Source organism: Chenopodium quinoa, unplaced genomic scaffold (assembly GCF_001683475.1).
Source record: "Chenopodium quinoa cultivar QQ74 unplaced genomic scaffold, ASM168347v1, whole genome shotgun sequence".
Lineage (NCBI taxonomy): Eukaryota > Viridiplantae > Streptophyta > Magnoliopsida > Caryophyllales > Amaranthaceae > Chenopodium > Chenopodium quinoa.
Genome location: NW_018742770.1, coordinates 2,404,132 through 2,424,032, shown reverse-complemented (window position 1 = coordinate 2,424,032; position 19,901 = coordinate 2,404,132). Strand labels below are relative to the sequence as shown.

Sequence of the window (19,901 nt, the reverse complement as noted above, 5' to 3'; positions counted from 1 at the left end):
GATAGTTCCTTAGCCAATCTCTTCCTATTTGATATTGCCAATGATAACAAGTGGTATTCCCTAAGATCTTAGGTTAAAAAATATATACATCACTTTATAAGGAGGTATGATGATGGAAAATACGAGAGAATAGGACCATAAGTGGTCGTCATCAAATGTATATGAAATTAAGCTTCAAAGGGTTAAGGAATGAGGTTGAGAGTGTAGGAGACGTTAGGGAAGAGGTTGACTTGGTAGATTGCCAAAAAGCAATCATCGTCAAATGTATATGAAATCAACCTTCCAATGTAGTAGGGATTAAGGATTTAAGAGTAGGGAAGAGGAGAAGGACTTGATTGGTTATTGGGGAAAAGAAGACTCCTTTGCTAAGCTTTGTTGGAGGTGGTTAGATGAAACGGTCATAAAGGTCTAAATTGGTGAGGAGGTGGGGATGTTAAGGGTGGTGATTATGAGTAGGTATATGATGCCTAAAGAAAGCATGTTCGGCATTGATTGGAATCATGAGATCTCCGATTATATTTTCTGGATTCAATCATTCAATTAATCAAAGCCTTAATCCCATAAGTGGGGTCGACATTTTCAGGATTCATGGAAAGAAAATATTGCATGATGGCATACAAGGGGAGAGATGGTGATTCTACTTACTAAGAAGATTTTCACTTAAATGACTACTTTGCCACTCTTGTATTCCGGGCCACTCCTGTATTCCTTCTATAGAACTTGAAATAAATACATATCTATGTTATACTTGTCTTGACAAGTCATAAGAGGGAGAATACGAATGAGTGATTTGGTTCACCATTAGGGTTTGGAATCAAGAATAGGAAATTACTGTTAAGAAATTAAAATCCAGTAATTGCCTATTTTGTTTTGTTTAAAGGGGAAATGCTTTTATTTTATCCCATTTGTGTTTTATGAACTGTATTGATTTCCTTTGCTAAAATTTTCTCAAACCTATATGCTTTTTACTCTAAACGTTTTAACCACCTCTTTAAAACTTTCTTGAATTTGATATTTGTTCTCTTTTAAAACTACCTTTATTGTTCTTGGATGCTCTTTTTCTCATTTTACTCACCTTTTTTCCAACTCTTTCGACTAAATATCATGTTATGTCCCTTTTTATATTGTACTGTTCCTTATGGCAGTTCATGTTAGCCAACCCCAAATCATTTTGTGATTAAGGCGGTGTTGTGGTTGTTATATTCGATTCACTGGATATCAAAACCCACAATCTTTCTCCTTGCTTATGGAAGTGGGTTGCAATTTGGTTTTCATGGACATATGTCCAACCTGAAAATTCTCCCCACCTCCTAGCAATACCTTGAATGATTTTTAAAGGGAAAGGAAGCAATGCACAATTTAACAGGAGCAATTCAGACGCCAGTTGCAATCTGAAATTGCAGCCCTGAGGAACTTGCAAGTGCAGAGGCATGGATTGTTATGTGTCTCCAGTGATAAACCGATAACCAAGATAGTTGGCATGATTTATAAGTGTATATGTTTGATCATTTATTCCACTAGGTTATTGTAGTGGTTCTTTTAAGTGTAGAGAGGAACCGTTATTCTCTAACTGGGTTCATCCATTCATAACAATGAAAGAAACATAATTTTCTGAAGATTTGCAAACCAATGGTGGAATTGGTGTATTGGATATGATTTTGGTATTTACGTATAGGATCGGTTTTGTCTCTTCTTGTGCAATTGTCCTATACTTTCCTTGTCTGAGGTTTTTGTAAAAGTTCGCTGTATTTAGCCTGAGCGGTGGTGCTGATGTATAAAAAATGGTTCTCCAAGATTCGATCCTATTTGTTGTTTTAGCCAATCAGCACAGACTAGCAGTAGATCGGGAGACTCTAAATTCTACTCCTCTGATGAGTTTAATATCGATGTTTAATATTCATAGAAGCTCATTGCATACCTGTACTGTAGGCTTGTGTTCTCATGAACTTCCACTCCTTTTGCATTGCAAAACTTGGTTGTGCTGTTTGCTTCTTGAATATGGTGTTGATGATTACTGGATATAAGCTACCCTCACCATGTTTTGCAAACATTAATGTCCATGAAGACTAAACCAAAACACTTCATCCTTATGCTCCCACCTGACATTAGACAAAATCAATGAAGTTCTATGTTTTGCCTGCATACGTACAAGTTTCTCTGGTCTTGTGCCTGAACTTCAACAGTCTTCTTTTTATACCTATCAAGAGAAACGAACTAACTTTTAATGGAATTTCTTTGATGCATGCATTATCCAGGTCAGAAGATTTGCTCTCAGTACTTTTGAGAAGCCTTGATCACCTTTTAATCATCTGCAATTTTGACGAGATGATGTTAAAGGCCATCCTTATTGAAGAATATCAAATCTAATGATATGCATGTGATATTTTGATGTCGGATACCTGTCCATCTAAGGAGTTGTTTCCTTATTTAATCAGAGGACCTCACTTCATGAGAGCCATTGCGAGAACTAGAAACTCTTTAGTTTCTCCTTTTCCCCATCTTATAGGGAGTCGAAACTTTACTGCACTCTCTTTATAAGAGAATTCAGGAGATCATATAGAGGTAAGTAGATGCATTAGACTTTTAGATGTATGGCATTAGTCATAACATTCAGCACCTTCAATAAGTCCAATTTTCCATTTCAACTGGGATAAGTGGTTCATTATAGTGATTCTTGTTTTATATTCAGGACTTTGGAATCCTGATACAAATAACAAATGTGTTTTTCTTTTCTGTCCAATTCAATTCCAAGCTCCCTTCCCAAAATAGCGTAGACACAATCAATGCATATCATTTGAGTTCTTAGTTTTTGCATTGATGACTTTAAGGGATGGCTGATGAGGAAGGACATTCTATCCTATATGATCTTTTAGCTTCAATTTATGCTATGCCTGAATTCTGATTCCCAAAGGAGTGATTTTGGTGTAACTACTTAGTCCCTTAATATGATGTGGCCGCTCAGTGTGATAAATGTTTGCTATACTAGGGTAGTATCACCACTAACTTGGATATGCCTGAGTTACAAATTATCCAAAACGTTGAAACCGATGAATGAACTGAGGCACAGCCCTATCATCCTTGCACCAAAAACAAACTCTACTGTCCTTTATTGAGTTTGATTCTGTTGTCAGTTGATAGTTGCAATTGAAGAAAGTTCCATGAAATATGTGGAAGCTCTAAAGCACTTTTTTTTTCTTTGAGGGGAAGCTCTAAAGCACTTGGTGTTTCCTATCCTCTGGTTTTGGTGACTGGTTATATCCATTTACCACACCTGAGACAAATTAGCTCCACTGACTTGTTTCCCAGACAGTTGACATTGGAGCAATCTGAGATCTTTAATCTTCAAAAGGTCCAATATTACCAGAATATGCATCTTTCACACCTTGGCTTGTTTTACTTCTTCAATGTGTGTATTTGATGGATTCTTATACCTCTTCTTGGTACAAGTTCCGAACAGCTTTTTGCTTCTAACTCATGTGCTTCATCTTTGTTCGCAGTATGTGGTGAATCGTGACTCATTTTGCCCTTCATCTTACTGGCTGATAGCTGTTCAAGGATCATAGATCTTGTGATTTAGGTATGTTATTTCTACATTAGACCCAAAGGGTTGATTATTCAGGTATTTATGTGTTATTTCCTTTTACTTTATGATTAGGCTGCTAGTAGTTAGCAGAGTAACATGTTAAAAGACATGCTTGTTTTCAACATGAGTTAGGCTATAAGGCAGGGACTAGACCCTCCTCATAATGATGTATGAAGAGGGTAGCAGGAGAGATTTGACACATTGCAAGACCATTTGGTGGTATCTTAAGCAGAGTGTTTAATTTGATTTTTTATGCTTACTCTTTAAAATTTGTGTTTTCCTGTTGAAAGAAGATAGGCCTAAGTTGTATTTGCATTTTTAGCATCATGATCAACATCAATCTGCCACCAATGCATATTAAAAGGCCCATCCCCGTCATGATTTCGTTGATATTTGATAACATTAGTATGCTTTGTGGATTCTGTTTGACAAAACCATGTTAGAAGCTTGAGTATAGGTTTTAGTTTTAGCAGACAATAAACTATGTGATTTTACCATTCTGATAACACTTGTGTATACTGTTATTTACTTAGAAATCTACTTTTGGTCTAGCTAATGTTTCTGTTTCTGATAATATTAGTGTGCGTATTAGATTCTGCACCTCAGTAAATATGAAATATTGCGGAAGAAATCTACTATGAATCAAACAAAACCAGTAACTTTCTGCTTCTTTTTGGCGTCACAAAGTTGCCTTCCCTAAAAGGAGATGACATCAATGAGCTTATTGTAGATCTATTATGCTTAGGTTCTGAATCATACCTTGACCTCTGAGTTGGGGTTTGCTAGCTGTTGATGCTCCTCTTTTGTCTTTTTGTATCGTTCAATCACTGATTTCATACTGTAAAAATAGGAAGTAACGTAATTTTAAATATCTGTACGGAAAATCTAACGGTAGACATCAAAACTATGCAGAATGGTGATATAAGAAAACAACTTATGTCAATTCTGGTTAGAAGCTTGTGTTCATAGATGATTGTATCAACTAACTTTATACACTTAATTTTGGTGTAGGGAACTGTTTTATTGATGCAACAGAACTACAGAAGCTAAACTACTATAGGCATATTTCCTACATGATCGAATCATCCAAGAACCTTATCCTTCAAATTGAAGCAAACAAAAATCTTTCTTCACACTGACATTCAACAATCTTTCTAAAGTGCAGCAGACTGCGGAGTTTCAACGATCTTTTGGCATGATCCTTGGACCATGGACATAGAAACAACATCTCTTGTTCATAGCCACATCTAAAACTTTAATTGGTAACCTAGAGAAGGGTGAGTCATTAAGTTCCTTTTTCATTGTAAAGCTGACTACAAAGTTTGCTCGTCCATTAATGAGGATAGTTGGAATTAAATCAGGGAATTGTAAAGGTAATTAAAAGCTATTAGATGTATATATCTCAAAACCATTTACCAGTGATTATATGTGTATGATGGTAAAGCCCCTTTCCAACTTAAAATTTCAATGCACTAATCAGGTATGGCTGCTAACTTTTCAGGTGTGCTTAGATGCCTTTTTGGACACGCCCAAGTTGTGAAATGGCTCAAGGCCTGTTTGGTAAGGAGTTATAGTTTTGTTAAGAAAGTTAACATGTCAATGTTTATTATGGTGATCGAACTTTGTCTCTGAGCATGTGTTTTTCTTCATATAATTTCATTGTCACTTCCTCAGTGATGACGGAATTATATGATGAAACGATGATATTTGGGGATGGACAAGCATAACCATGGCATTGGCATAATGCCGTAATGGCATGAGACTCTCTTAACAAGATTAATTGCCTATAATACAGACTATAATACATAGTTACATGTGATGTTTTGCTAACTATTTAGGAGGAAACGTCAAATGTGGCATTTTGAATCTGCTAGGGATTATAAATTGATTGAACAGTAATGCCTAGTTTATCTAGCAGAGGGTTTCTAAACAGTCGAGTTCAAGTTTAGGGAAAAGCTCTAACTTGTTGGCTAGAGTAGTTAGGAATTATTTATCTTTAGAGAGGTATATATTGTGTGTAAAACTTCTAAAGGATAATTTTGATAAACATAATAACTCTAATGAATTGTAGTCTTTGTGCTTCCAATCTACCATACACAATAAAAGCTGAAGAACAACTAAGAGATTCTTCACTAACAAACTAATTGTCTACTTAGATTGTCATGTCAAGTAGGATTTTAAGCTACTCTATTTTAGGTAGTTTGTACCCAAATGATAGCAATTAGCTAGTGTCTATTAACTTTTTGTCAAGCAAATTAGTTTAGCCAAGCTTTTTCCCATTTTCAAATCCAAGTAACTTGAAACTTCAAAAAATTGATCACATTTTCCTAGCTACCACCATTATAGTACCAATCATCAAAGAGGGAAAAAAAGGGATTGGCTCATGCAAAATGGTCATAATCCATTATTGAATGAACAAATTTCAAATGTAACTACTCTTTTTGGCCCACTAGGGCCTGTTCTCATACGTTTAAATTCAGTTCAACTCAGCTCAGCTCCTAATTTTCTTCTCTTATAAAATATTCATTTTAACTCAGTGTAGTTCAGCTCAACTCAGCTGAGTCAGTGGCCCTAAGATTGCTGCATACTACAAAAATAATTCGTGTGCTACCACATAAAGGCCTTGTTTGGCAAATGGCTGTTGGCAGTTGGCTGGTTCACTTAGCTTGTTTGACTAGCTGGAATGTTTGGCTGTTTATAATGGCTTTTGAAATTGGCTGTTTAAGCTAGCTGTTTATAAAAGTGTTTGGTAAATTAATTGTTGGTTGTTGGCTGTTGGCTGTTTATTAGATAATTTGTGGGCCAACAAGCCAAAAGCCAACAAAAAAGCTACTCAAAGCAGCTTTTTCATTTTGGCTTAAAAGCCAGCTTTTTCGCTGACTAAAAAGCCAATTACCAAACACATTTTTTGACTGTTTGACCACCTTAAAAAGCCAAAAGCTAACCAAAAAGCTATTAAAAAGCCAATTACCAAACATGACCAAAGACAAAACTAGAAATAAACTTGTAGTCACTAAGGGGTATGGAACAATCTAAATAGATTGGAGGGATAGTGGATCTAAGAGGACCTAAGTCACTATCAAACCAATATTTAGTTAGATTAAGGGCATGTTCTCATACGATTATTTTCAGTTCAATTCAGCTCTAATAAGTTAAGTTAATTCAGCTGAGTTCCTAATTTCCTTCTCTTATAAAATATTCAATTCAGCTGAGCTCCTAATTTCCTTCTCTTATAAAATAGTCAATTCAGTTCAGCTTAAATAAGTTCAGTTTCACTTCAGCTTAAATAAGTTCAGTTTAACTCAGCTCATTTCAGTCAATGAGAACAGACCCTTAGTTTTACTTCTTTCTTTGTATATTCTAGCCTAGTGTGAAGGTTTTCTAGTTTTGTAGGGTCTTTAAAAACAATATGTGTATTCATATAATTGTTTTATTCTCTGAGCAAGCCCTAGATCATCTTCATGATAAACGCTATTGCAAAGAAGTGACAATTTTGTACTACATAAGTAAACAAAAGTATTCAATGTGTTATATGGTATGTGTATAACAAACATGTTATAAGAGTGTAATTTTGTTGACTTATGTTTAAAATTGTCACTTGATTTGCAATTTGGATTTTCTCTCATCTCTCCACGATATTATGATGTCTAGCAAGGCAAAAGGATGCTTATTAGATTCATATACTCCTTCCATTTCTTTTTTATTGGTTTACAATTCATCTTGATTTTTAGTTTTCAAATATATAATTTTTATGTATTGTTTATAATACATGATTTGAGATATTTTAATTATATTATTGAATTGAAAATTGTGTGAAAAGCAAATCTGAAAAAACAAAACATGGAGTATAAAGGATACAGAACCTGGGTTTGAAATATATTTTAAGGAGCTTGTCTCATTTGACAGGATTCACTTGAATGGACAAGTTTATAAGGTAATTTAACAAGGCAATTTAGTTTTTTTTTTTTTTTTGAGGGAACAAGGCAATTTAGCTTGAGTATTGTTTTTATTATTTTTCATACAAATTTTTGTTACAACCCTTTATTCCTTAAAATTATTCCTACTTTTCATTTCTAGTTTATAAGGTAAATTAACAAGGTCGGTTTTTTTTTTTTTTTTTTTTTTATGTTGGGTTTTTTTCCACTATTCATAGGTTTATTTTAGAGGTGATCAACATTGGCTCGGCCCGCTAGCTCGGCCCGATCCGGCCCGAAAATAGGGCGGGTTTGGGCAAGCATAAAAAAAACATTTTTAGTTAAAAAGCCCGAACCCAGCCCGAAAAGCCTATTTTGGTCCGATAAGCCCGCTACTTTTTTACAGGTTTGGGCGCGAGAAATTGTGTTCCGGCCCGGCCCGATTTTTATCACCTCTAGTATATTTAACTATAATTTCTTACAAATTTAATAAAAATATATTTTTTTAACTTGACTAAAACACTGTCATAAAATATACATTACTCTCTCAGTCTCATAATATAGTTTTTGTTTGTGTTTTTTCACGGTATTTAAGAAATGGGAGGAGAAAGTAGATGAATTACATTTATAAAAGTGAAAAGTACAATCATAAATAGAATTTAGAGAGAGAGAAAGTGGACAAAAGTACAAAACATGTGCAAAACTCAAGGGTAAATTAGGAAGTACAATGTATAAAGTTATAAAAAAAAGTGAGGGTATAATAGACTTTACTACTCTCCAAAAATATAAACAGGAATAACATTTTGGATCTCCAAAATAGGAAAAGTGGAAACTATATTATGGGACAGAGGAAGTATTAAATAAATATTAACAAAAAGTTTTGTAATATTATTTTCGCAAATTTCACCAAATGCCCCTGAGTTATTTTTTTATTCACTATATACTTATGAAAATTTTCAAATTCACCATATACACTTAAGTTTTACAAAAATGTCATGACCCTCTTCCCCTTCCCCTTCCCCTTCCCCTGAACCACCATACCCCATCAACCTTGCCTAAAACCTTCCACACGTTTCCATCTTCGCCAAAACCAGCAACCACCCCAAAACCCCTTCGCTGACAACGCAAACCCCTTCGTCGGCAGCCCAAACTCGTTCCCCAACGTCGCAGGTATGCCTTGACCCGGACATTTCTTCAAATAGAAACCACCCCAAAACCCCTTCCCCTTCGTCGGCAGCCCAAACTCGTTCCCCAAATTAGCCGAAATCCACAACCTCGAAATCGTTAAACCCCAAAATCGCAACCCTAGATTTTGATTTTAGGTTTTTCTATTTTAGGGTTCCGACGTGGTGGCTCAAGGGGTGGAGATGGAAGGTTGAAGGTCGACCAATGTTCTCCGGCGCAAGAAGAGGGGTTTGGACGACATTGGTGGGAAGGAGAGGAATTTTCGAGGGAAAAGGGAGTTTTGCGGATCGGTGGAAGGGTGGCTGGGTTGCCTCGACGGCGCAGGCTGGCTGCGATAGGTCACCAACGCTGTGGTTCAGGCTAGGCCGCCGGTGCAGTGGGGATAGGGTGGTGGTGGTGGAAGTAGGGTGGTTGTTGGGGCTGGGTTGTGGAGGGGTGGAGGTTGTTTTTTTTTTATTTAAATAATAAATAAATATTTAAACTATTATTAATTGAAAAGACAACCAATAAGATGATGCCACGTGGCATACTTAACTCTAATGACTAACGGAGTTAACGTCCGTTAGTCATTTGGGCATGTGGTGACATTTTTATTAAATTCAGAGGTATATTGTGAATTTGAAAGCTTTGATGGGTATTTGGCGAATAAAAAAATAACTCAGAGGCATTTGGTGAAATTTTCGTATTATTTTTCTTCATATAAATAAGGTAAAATTAATGCATCGCTATGTGTGCAAAGTTTGACTGTGTCAATTATTCTGGACAAAGGAAATATCCCTCCCCCCCCCCATTAAATTATTAATGATTCTCTCCTTTTCTCTCTTGTGTGTGTAGTGTGGGTAAACTAGTAAAGATAAGAATTCATTAAAGTCAACAAAACTATGTCTTCGGATGGTAGGGATATATATAGTGTACAAGATTTTCTTATACACCACTAATGAAATGTTGCCAACTCAGTCAAGATCAGAGGGAAAGGAAGAGAAGGATAGCCTACTTCAAAATAAAATTCCCTATTAACTAATAGGGAGCTTGGTGTACAAGGTTGTTTTGTACACCAAGTGTTCCCCTCCCCTCCCCCCTCTTTTTTACCCTCTTTTGAGTCCTTGTTACCTATTTAGTTTTAAACTATCACGGTTATAATGTTATATTTCCTTTTTAAAAGTAAAAAATGACAAACTTTAAAAATTAAGAAACGAATGGAGTACATTGTTTCAATGGTGTATATCTCTTTTTCCCCATAAGTTTTTTACTCATGCTCCTTTACATTAGAAATTAAATTTAAAAAAATGGGCTTTAATGTAAGGGAATAGAATAGACTATAATTGAATTGCTTGATACATAAAAACATTTTAGTATTACTGATTTCCATACATAACCTGATTTCTGGGGTCATAACTTCCTTATCCCCTTCCCCCTTCTTTCTCTGGAGAAAGGAAGGTGTTGTTTGATTGACCCTAACAAAACAAAGATTTTTGAATAAAATTATAGTATCAAGAGGCATAAGTAGGCATTATAAGGTCACATACATTCTCAAACAACATGAAATTATAATATTGAAATTGGGGACATGGTGATCAAGCAAATCTTCCCTAACTATATTATTTTCCATTCTAAAATAGGTTACATTTCAGTATTATTATTGAAGTGTTTTTTTTAAGACAAAATTAGTTGCAATGGCATAACCTAACTCAAATGCACACATTAACTTGTGCACGCAACGACATATTTACATTGTAGTCCTCGATTGACATGAATAATATCTAAGAAAGCAGACCGTATATGTCACGAAATGTAGTTTATGTTATTGTGTGCACTTTTGGTCCTAGTTTGTGATGATGTTTGTACCCACAATATGTTGTACTATTTTGTGCACCTGGACTGTAGTTGGTGCTATTACAACCAAGTTCATGCTTTTTTTGGCAAAGGCATATTGTAATCTAAGTGTTTAAAATAGCTAAATAGTGTTGGGAATATTTGATCTTTTTAGTGGGTGCAAATGTGTGTCTATAATTGTACTCTCGAGTTACCCTAGGTTATAAGTCGATCTTGTCTTGTCTTTTTTTTTTTTTTCAATTGCATCCTACTATAAATCCTCGTATCAACAGATAAAGTAGTGCCTTTAGGTGTAATTTAAATAAGTGTAACTAAGTCATTCCCCATCAATGCATAGAAGGTTGCTTATTTCATGAATTCAATTTATAAGGTATGGTTTAGAATGGTCTAAACTGATTCTAAGCCCATATCACGTGATTCATTTCTTTGCTTGATTCTAAACTCATACCTTAAACTCCTGGAGAGAGTTGGGTTTGATTCATACCAATATTTTCAAGTATTAAATTAGAGATGACAATATCATTCTATATTTCTAGATATTAAACTAAACAAATGGCATTAAGAATCTAGTTCCAAATCTTTATATACCATCATGCTTTCATTTTTTATTTCAACTCCGTACCACTCTACAAATTAAACGCCTCATAAGTGTTTTGAATAGGGTAAATACGAAAGGTTATTGTTGGTGATTTTACTCGATTAATTAGAAAAATAAGCGGAAAGCAATGATTAGATGTCACATATAGCAAGTATTAAGAGTAAAACACTAAATTAACTTTGAAAATATGTATACGGATTAGGTAAATATTCTTGTAAATAGGAATAGTTAAAGGGGATAGTTCCATGGAAAGTACTCTCTATGTTTAAAAATTATCTTCTTATTTGGAATCTTTTGTGTAAATCAAGGCAAGGGAAGAATCTTGAAATAAAGTACATGTAGACCATTCAAATATAATACTCTAACAATTATTTTTAGAATAAAATACATTGAGATCACTTATTATTTTGGAATAAAGTACATTGGGTCCATTTATTATACTCCCTAAGTTCTTAAAAGTTCTACTCACATTGCATTTGCATGGTCTCCAATGAACATCTTTGACTATGTATAAGTAAAAATTATAAAAATTTGATATTTGAAAATTTTATCATAATGGGAATCTAATGAGATCAAACTTGTTAATTTATTTTGATTGTGTAAATCATAAAATATGGACAAAGTTATTTTATTTTGACCATATGAATAATAAGTGAGTCGAAGTTTCAAGAACGGAGGTAGTATATGGTTTGCGACCATTAAACGAGGGTAATATGAGAAATAATGAGGATAGGTGACGAATTAAATTAGAATGTGGAAATATCATTTGAAGCACGGAAAATAGAAAGTGAAAAGATTATTTTGAAGCGGATGGAATTTGTATGTAGGAGGAAAATGTGTGCAAAAATTATTTAGAAAATAATTAATATGTAACTTTAAACGAGAAAGTTTAAAATGACAAATGTAACCCTTTTTCATGAAAGACGGATGTAGTAGGTCAGGAATTAAATTAAAAGTGGCTCTTGAATAAGTGGGAGGACAACTTTAAGACTTTTCTTGCTTGAACCGCGACTGAACTTCTGCTGGCATTAGCGGACAGGATTGAAGGGGGATTGAATTGCGCTCACTTAGTGATGGTCAACAACTCATATTTCCTCTATTTCAAATAAAGTACATTACTTTGACTAAACTCGTGAGTTTATTTTGAAAAAGTGTTGCACTTTTTATAAAACGGAGGATGTATATACTTATATTATGTTCTCGTCTAATCTTAAAATTAAGTGTTTAATTGTTTGAATCTTGTAAAGTTTAATTTATCATTATTTGAATGTTTCTACTCATTTGTATTCTAATTTTACCTCATGGCCTGACTTAACTTGTTCATATGTGTATGCTAATATATAAGAAAAGACATTATCAATTAGGGTATCATTTTTTTATTAGGATGTTGTTAGATTAAGGCTTTGTTTTCTGTACCTTGTTCTTTTTACTTACTTTCTCTGTAATTAATTGAAACATTTTGACATTTGATATAATTTTATAAACTTTACTTTGACTAACATTTGTGTATTATATATTTAATATTGTTATGTCAAATCTTATTAAACCCATTTTAATTTGTACTTAATTAAAATTCATTTTTTAGTATGTTCTACAACAATACAATTAAAGATAACTTTCGATTGAATTTATGCATAGGCAAACATAAATGACAAACATTATAAAAAAAAAAAAAAAAGGTCAACTATTTTGAAATAGAAGAAGTATTATATTTCTAAATTAGAGCAAATCAAAAGATCGATTGGATTTAATAAGGGGTCGCTCGGATTTATCCTTACATATAATTGTAATCAAAGCAAAATAATGAGCCTAACTAGGAATATCAATGAACCCGATGATTACAATTGCTTAGGATGCCTTTTTTAGGTCAGCAAATCTCAGACCAAATCCGATCTTTATTTCGTTTTCTTATTGTCATATATCTTTAGTTTATTTGGTATATGTATAAATATGTAATATATATTTGAAAATACATGTTGAGATGAATCTAACGAAATCCTACTTGATAATTTTTTTCCTTATACATTTTAATGTTCAATTAAGGTCAAAATCTCGTCAAATCGTACAATTAGATCAAAAAAAATTTAGACGATATCAAATCAGAATACCTTAAATAAGGAAAAGAGAACAAATCTAAGTTCAATCTGTAATTTTAAATATCTCATTTTCATAATTTTTATTAATATGAAATTCTAAATATTTAGCCATAGGCAAACACGCTTCAAAATATATGATGTGGTTCGAACTTTTCTAATTTGATTTGATCTAGTCTCATCCTAATAAGCATATGCTTTAAAATTCTTAAGTAAGGTGAAGAAAACATAAGTACATGAATGTACATGTGTTGATGCTTAGGACATACCCTCTTAATAAGTTTTTATTTATTCTCATTTTGCATAAAGTTTAGGTGATAAAAAATAATTTGATTATCAATTGTCATTTTATTGAAAAATTAGATGTTGTAGAAATTAATGTTGCATTTTTTTAAATTAATTGAGAATAATTTAAAAAAATACAAAGATAAGACACGTTAATTGTAGGAAGAAAGAGATATTGTATAAGACACATATATGAAAGTGCAAGAAGTATATAATCTAGGTCATTCAAAAAGAAAAATGTAAAGATAATCTGAGGACAAATAGAATATTGTAGTTTTTTTTAAAGGATAAAATGAAATTTAATATTGTTCTATATAATAATTATTGTAGCCTATTGTTTTCCAAGATCTATATATGTCATGTTAATTGGTTTCGTTCATCAAAGGGTTTTATCTTTTATTAGCGATTATATTTTATTCACTGTGCACTAGGTGCTCACATCAGTAACTAAACAAACATAACTTTCATTGACAAGTAAAGAAAATAACACAACTTCGACAACCCTATTATGGATGACACTCAACCATGCCTAGTGCCATAAAAAGATTGAGAACTAGGTTGGATTGAATAAATTTTGGCTAGATCCCCTCAACTTTACCCTTAAGGGTGCTTTAATCATCAAGTTAAGGATGCAAAGATACTTAACAACTTAATCCAACTAGGATTTAGTATTCCTCCTCGAGATTCTGTTTATTCCATTATAGGAGATTCATAACAAAAAAAGATACAATGAATCATATTGATTACGAAAAGTACTAGTAGAAAGAAAGTATCACAAATAATCACAATGCATCCTTGAGTAAGAAGGCGCGTTATAAGAATTTGAACTCAAAATTTGTTAAATATAGGAATTTTTTCTTAATTTAACATCTATTCAAATACAAAAGATAGGGAGCTAAAGCTTGTCATGTGTGCTCAATTAAACCCAGCGCATCACAAGTTGATCCGCCTCCTCTAAGTGGAGTAGCTAGGAGTAATCATGCTCTTCTCCATGTGTGTAGGTTAATTCGTCATATGTACAAGTGAAGTTGGCAATAAGTTCATTATTGCTCTATTTAAAATAAAAATAATAATTAAAAAAATAAAAAACTATTTATGTAGGCTTTAAGTTTAGAATATATAAAATTAAGACTTGTTACAATTAAGATTGAAGGTTATCAATCAAAATCTTAAGTTTTTCATCAAACAAAATAGCACAATTATCATGCATATACATAAGTGGAGTCAAATTCTTACATAATCGAGGAGTACGTTCATCAATGAAAATAAATACTCCATCTATATTCTCCTAAAACACTTCTTCAATTTTAATTTTAAGGTTTGATTTTCAAAAGAAAGACCATTAACTCATCATATTCATAGGTACTTCATGTCTCACATTGCATGTGGGCGTGCTAACTAGAGGCTTGAGACACATTCACACATACTATGAGGTGCAATTTTTATGTCTATGCATTATATATTTATATATATATTTTAGAATTTTTATCATTTGTTTCACATTAATTGGTAGCTGTCAAAGTTAAGTACAACAAATAGTATGCCATGGAGGACAATAAGAAAATATTAGATGTAATTTTCTGATTTTTTTCAAAATTATATTTACATTCAAATGTGAGAAAATATTTTGTTATATATTCTCTCACATTCATAATATAATAAAGATGTATATTATACGTAATGTGTATATTTTTTTCTTTTTTTTTTTACGAGAGAAAAGTTTTTTTTAATGATAGATTGTGTTAAACAAGAAACATCTCAGTATGTTTCCCTAAAAAAAAGTCTCACTTATGAAACAAATTCAATGCATGTTGAACACTTGTCACACATATATAAAATTTGCCTCCAAGTTAAGAAAGAAAGGGAATTTTCCTTGCAAGTTATGAAATTACACATTCTTCCACCATTTTCACCTTCTATTGTTGATCATGGTTATTATAATTACTTTCAGTAGAAAATATTATGTGTTGCTTTTGATCATATATAAATTAACCAAAAATCATATGTATTTAGTTAAGATGTATAACTGTTGAAAATTTATCACATAAGTAGTATTGACCAAAATGGACAACATTTTACCCTTAATTATAGGCATAACTTGTATGTAATTACTAATCATTATGATAACAAAAGAAATAAATTACTTAGAATGTACTGTTAAAAACATAATTGAACAAAATGTATCACAACATCAATCAAATAAAATTTTTATAGTAGAAATTTAAATTATAGTACTACTATACGAAATATACATTATAAAATACAGTACTAATTAATACGAAATATAATTAATATAAATTATTTTTCCATAATTTAATTTAAAGACACTAATGGAATAAGTGGTGGACTCTGTCAAACTGACTTGCTTGTCTAAGGTAATATCAGAACACATCTGCTGACTGTTGTGCTGTATGATTTTGATTGCTAAATTGAGTATATTTTATGATTAAGTATTTTTTTTAATTATTTTATTTTTACAAGATTGACTGACATAATTCAGTGGATCAGCATTACACCCCATGCTAAATTTTGAATCTCTGCATTGGCCAACTATATATCCATGAATTTCATGTGGCTTACGTACGATAATTGTACGAATTAATGTGTACTTAATTCTATAATTTAGATTATTGTTTTAAAATCTTATCATTTACGTCACTCCATTTATCACCATCATTATATCATGTACAACAAAAACACCTGCTCGTCTGTAAGTGTGTAGTATGTTCTCTCATTATCAAGATCTTATTATTATTCAGATTCATAATTGATTAAAGAATTAGCAATTAATTTTCTAAATATGTTGAATAATTTTGTTTTAGTTAAGGATTGTTAAATAGCCTTAGTAAGTTTTGATTTAGAATCATAACTAAACTATCGAGGTTACAAAAATAAAAATCTTATAAATATCGGACTTTTAACATCTCAAACTCTCAATAGAATGATACTCCTAAATCCTAAAGACATGTACCATCTATGCATGCAAAACACCATAAGATCAAGTTATTTTCGTTATAGCTATATTACACTATTCTTTTCCACTTATAATTCATTCGATCTCTCCTTAGTACCCTACTATGTATTTGTGATGACACAATTTTACTATGTCCGTGTTTAGTAGATAAACTTTTAAGGCGAGTGATTGTGAAAAAAATGAAGTTATTATCATATCGTTGGTCAGAAAAATAATTTTAATCGAAATGTTCATGGGATAGATCGAAGAAACAGACATATAGATACACAAAGACTTAGCTAGCTGCCAAGTAGCAGCTAGTGCAACTATATGATTATGGAGTCCTCCTTGCAAACTAAGCTTCAATATCAGTGTTTAATATAAATATTATTTTGATAGTGTTATCAAACTCAATGCATATATGCCTTCAACCTTCATCTAATATAGATGTTAAAACTCCTTTAATTATTATTAGATTTTGAACAAATAAAATCAAATTGATTTAATTCAAAGTTTACCATATAAATTAATATTCTTCTTAAGAATTGAATTCCTCAACAACACCCATTTGCATGTAAACATTTTAATGAAATTTACATAATTTTATTTATTTATTTTTAAAAAAAAAGACTCAAAATTTCAATTGATTATGTTCATATGAATTATATCACATGCCTTGTCTAATAATGTTCAAGGTATAATCTATAAATCAAAATATTTTTTGTTGTATTTTTAATGTGTATTTTGGATGCATGATTTATTTTATCAATTATCATCATTTATATTTATTGACTTTTGAGAAGGAAAAATACCAATCAATATGATTATCAGACCATATGCATGGCATTAATCTAAAGTCTGCATTCACAATCTACATCACTTATACAATAATTTATATTCATGTATATGCATAAATTTTACTAGTAAGAATAATAAATTTTGAATTGAAGTTGATTGTGTTAACTTGGTGAGTTAAGTGTTGAGAAATATTGTTGTATATGAGAAACCAAAGGTTTTTACAGCCTGTGTTTCAAAGATTGAAGAAGATTAACCAAAGATGATGTCTTCAATTCTTTCTTACAAGTTCTCTCAATTACCCAATCAACTAGAGGCAAAACCCGAAATTTTTTCCAAACGGATTGAAGATCAAACATAAATTTTTATTGTGATACTTACAAAAATGAACATTGCTTTTTTATCACATGCTCGTTAAGCTAAAGTTTATGGTCATCCTTTTTGTTGCAACCTAATTGAACTCCGCCCTTTCTATCATCCTTAGCTAAAAAGAGAATTCAGCATATTCTCATGATATCTCTAATAGAACTCAACTAGCTTAGCTTATCAAGTACTTTGTATATTGTTTGAGGAATGGTAATACAATAAAAAAAAAAAAGATTTTTCTACTGAATTGTTCTTCATGACTAACTTGCTCCCTATGAATGTTCGTTGTGAAAAGAGAATTTTTCCTCGACTTTTACTTGAGTTCGCTGTTAATCTTTCATATCTTTCCCTATTATCAAGGAATTAAGTTGTCCGTTATAACTCACATAATTAATTAATGAGTAGTAATACATCAAGTACTTGGTATGTACTTTGGATATTATTATAATGCATGCAACATATGAGCCTAATCAAGATGTTTAATCCCAAGCTTATATCGCGTTAAAAAATTAGTCAAAAAGAGGTTAGTACTTCTGAAGTTCTAATTATACTAGTTACGATTTAATTTTGCTTTGATATATTTTTAACATTTGATATACATTTTTCTCTTTAATTTGTTTCACGTATTCAATGTTTAAACCTCCCTATTTATTATAAGTATTAACTGATGTTTAATAAGTTTAACTTATGATCACTTTCATCGTTTTTAATCTATTTTACCATCTACTTTACCAAATATTTACAGGACTGCTTATTTGTATGTTTTAATTTTTAGATCTCACAATCACGAAATATTTAGATATAGATAGGATCGGACTAGGATTTGATCGAATTTGATTAAGTTTAGAAGGATAGTAGCTAATTAAAGAGGCATTTCTCAAACCCTAGTAGCTCAAAATGAAATGAGAATACAGTGATTTTATGGTAAATCAAAATTTAGGCAAAAAGCAATGGATAATGTAATATTGTTTTTATTTTTAGGCCCTGTTTGATTTGATGTAAAAGGTTTTCATGGAAAATAAATTTTCCATTTTTTTTCCCATTTTCCTTTGTTTAATTTGTTAAAGAGTGGAAAATAATTTTTCAAGGGTGGAAAATTCCATCTTTAATGATGGAAAACATTTTCCTTCCAAAAACAAGGGAAGCTACATTTTCCTCTCTCCTCCTTAACTCTTTTTTTACTTCCCTCTCATTCATCCCTACATTTCCACTCTTATTTTTTATTTTTCTTGTATGCAACCAAACAATGGAAAACTAATTTGCAATTGTGTTTTTCCTTGAAAATATGTTTTCCATGAAAACTAATTTTCCATTAAAAATGTTTTACATTAAACCAAACGGGGCCTTAATTTCAAGACTTTTTTGATGAATTTTTTTTCTAGTGATTACTAATGCAACTATTTTCTAATGTTAGGATAATGTAAATGATTAATTAGGTGACCAAAAAAAGGGACCCAAAAATTCATGTAAGCATATATATTCACTAATTTCTTGCAAAAAAAGACTACTAAAATTATTCCTAATAAATATAAATTGGATTTTAAAGCACTTTAAAAAAAAAAAAAAAAAAAAAAAAAAAAAAAAAATTCTATAAAATGCAGAAAAATTAAATTAAAAAATAGAGAAAGAAGATGAACCTGGAGTTAGAGAAATCAGAGAGTTTTCCAGTGCTAGAGAAGATCATAACTCCGACTTCGGCGTCACAAAGAATAGCCAACTCCTTAGCTTTCTTCAACAATCCATTCCTTCGCTTCGAAAACGTAACTTGTCTGCTCGTTACATTATCGATCCTTCGAATCACGATCTTACCTCTTCCCATCTTTTTCAATCTTTAATGAATCTCTAAATTCTGATGGTGATCGAAGGTAAATACTTAGCTTCCGAAGCTCAAGAACAATTCACCTAATTATTAAGTCGGAAAAATCAAATTCAAAATCAAAATCAAAATTATAAAAAACAGCTAGCCGGTGAAGAAAAAGGTGGATCAAGTAAGAGCGAGACAATTAAAAATAATAAAACCCGAAGACGAAGACGAAGAAGAAGAGATTTAAGGAAGAGGAGGAGAGAGAGGGAGGCGCTTACTGAGAATAGAAAGGGGAAGAGGAGAAGATGGGTAAGGTAGCAAATTGGGGTTTAATTTGGAGTCGTAGCACATGCCCATTTGTGGAAAGTTTTTTATTTTTTTATTTTAAAATAAAAATAGAAGTAGAGAGAGAAAGAGGTGATAATGATACCAATCGTATTTTAATTTTCTCAATCACTTCTCTTTCCTGTTTGGAAAACCTGGGGCAAAAGA

The 19,901-nt window shown here is 31.9% G+C and overlaps 1 protein-coding gene and 1 long non-coding RNA gene across 5 annotated transcripts in view; one reads left to right on the top strand and one right to left on the bottom strand.

The window, feature by feature from the left end:
- LOC110724674 overlaps nt 1-6,342 on the top strand; it is a 16,329-nt gene extending 9,987 nt beyond the window's left edge. The window contains exons 4-7 of one of the 2 annotated variants that reach the window (XR_002512031.1): nt 2,256-2,562; nt 3,498-3,577; nt 4,595-4,956; nt 5,085-6,342. This is a non-coding gene — a long non-coding RNA (uncharacterized LOC110724674). The remainder of the gene's footprint in view (nt 1-2,255; nt 2,563-3,497; nt 3,578-4,594; nt 4,957-5,084) is intronic. The other variant, XR_002512032.1, reaches the window with a different exon arrangement.
- The window catches only part of LOC110724673 (MADS-box transcription factor 23-like), a 25,229-nt gene extending 5,328 nt beyond the window's left edge, over nt 1-19,901 (bottom strand). Inside the window, exons 1-4 of one of the 3 annotated variants that reach the window (XM_021904114.1) lie at nt 19,688-19,901; nt 19,243-19,507; nt 10,059-10,136; nt 4,343-4,421 (exon numbers count right to left, since the gene is read on the bottom strand). In XM_021904114.1, the coding sequence (XP_021759806.1) occupies nt 4,343-4,421; nt 10,059-10,136; nt 19,243-19,424 (339 nt within the window). In that variant the 5' untranslated portion in view covers nt 19,425-19,507; nt 19,688-19,901. The remainder of the gene's footprint in view (nt 1-4,342; nt 4,422-10,058; nt 10,137-19,242; nt 19,508-19,687) is intronic. The other 2 variants (XM_021904113.1, XM_021904115.1) reach the window with 2 other exon arrangements.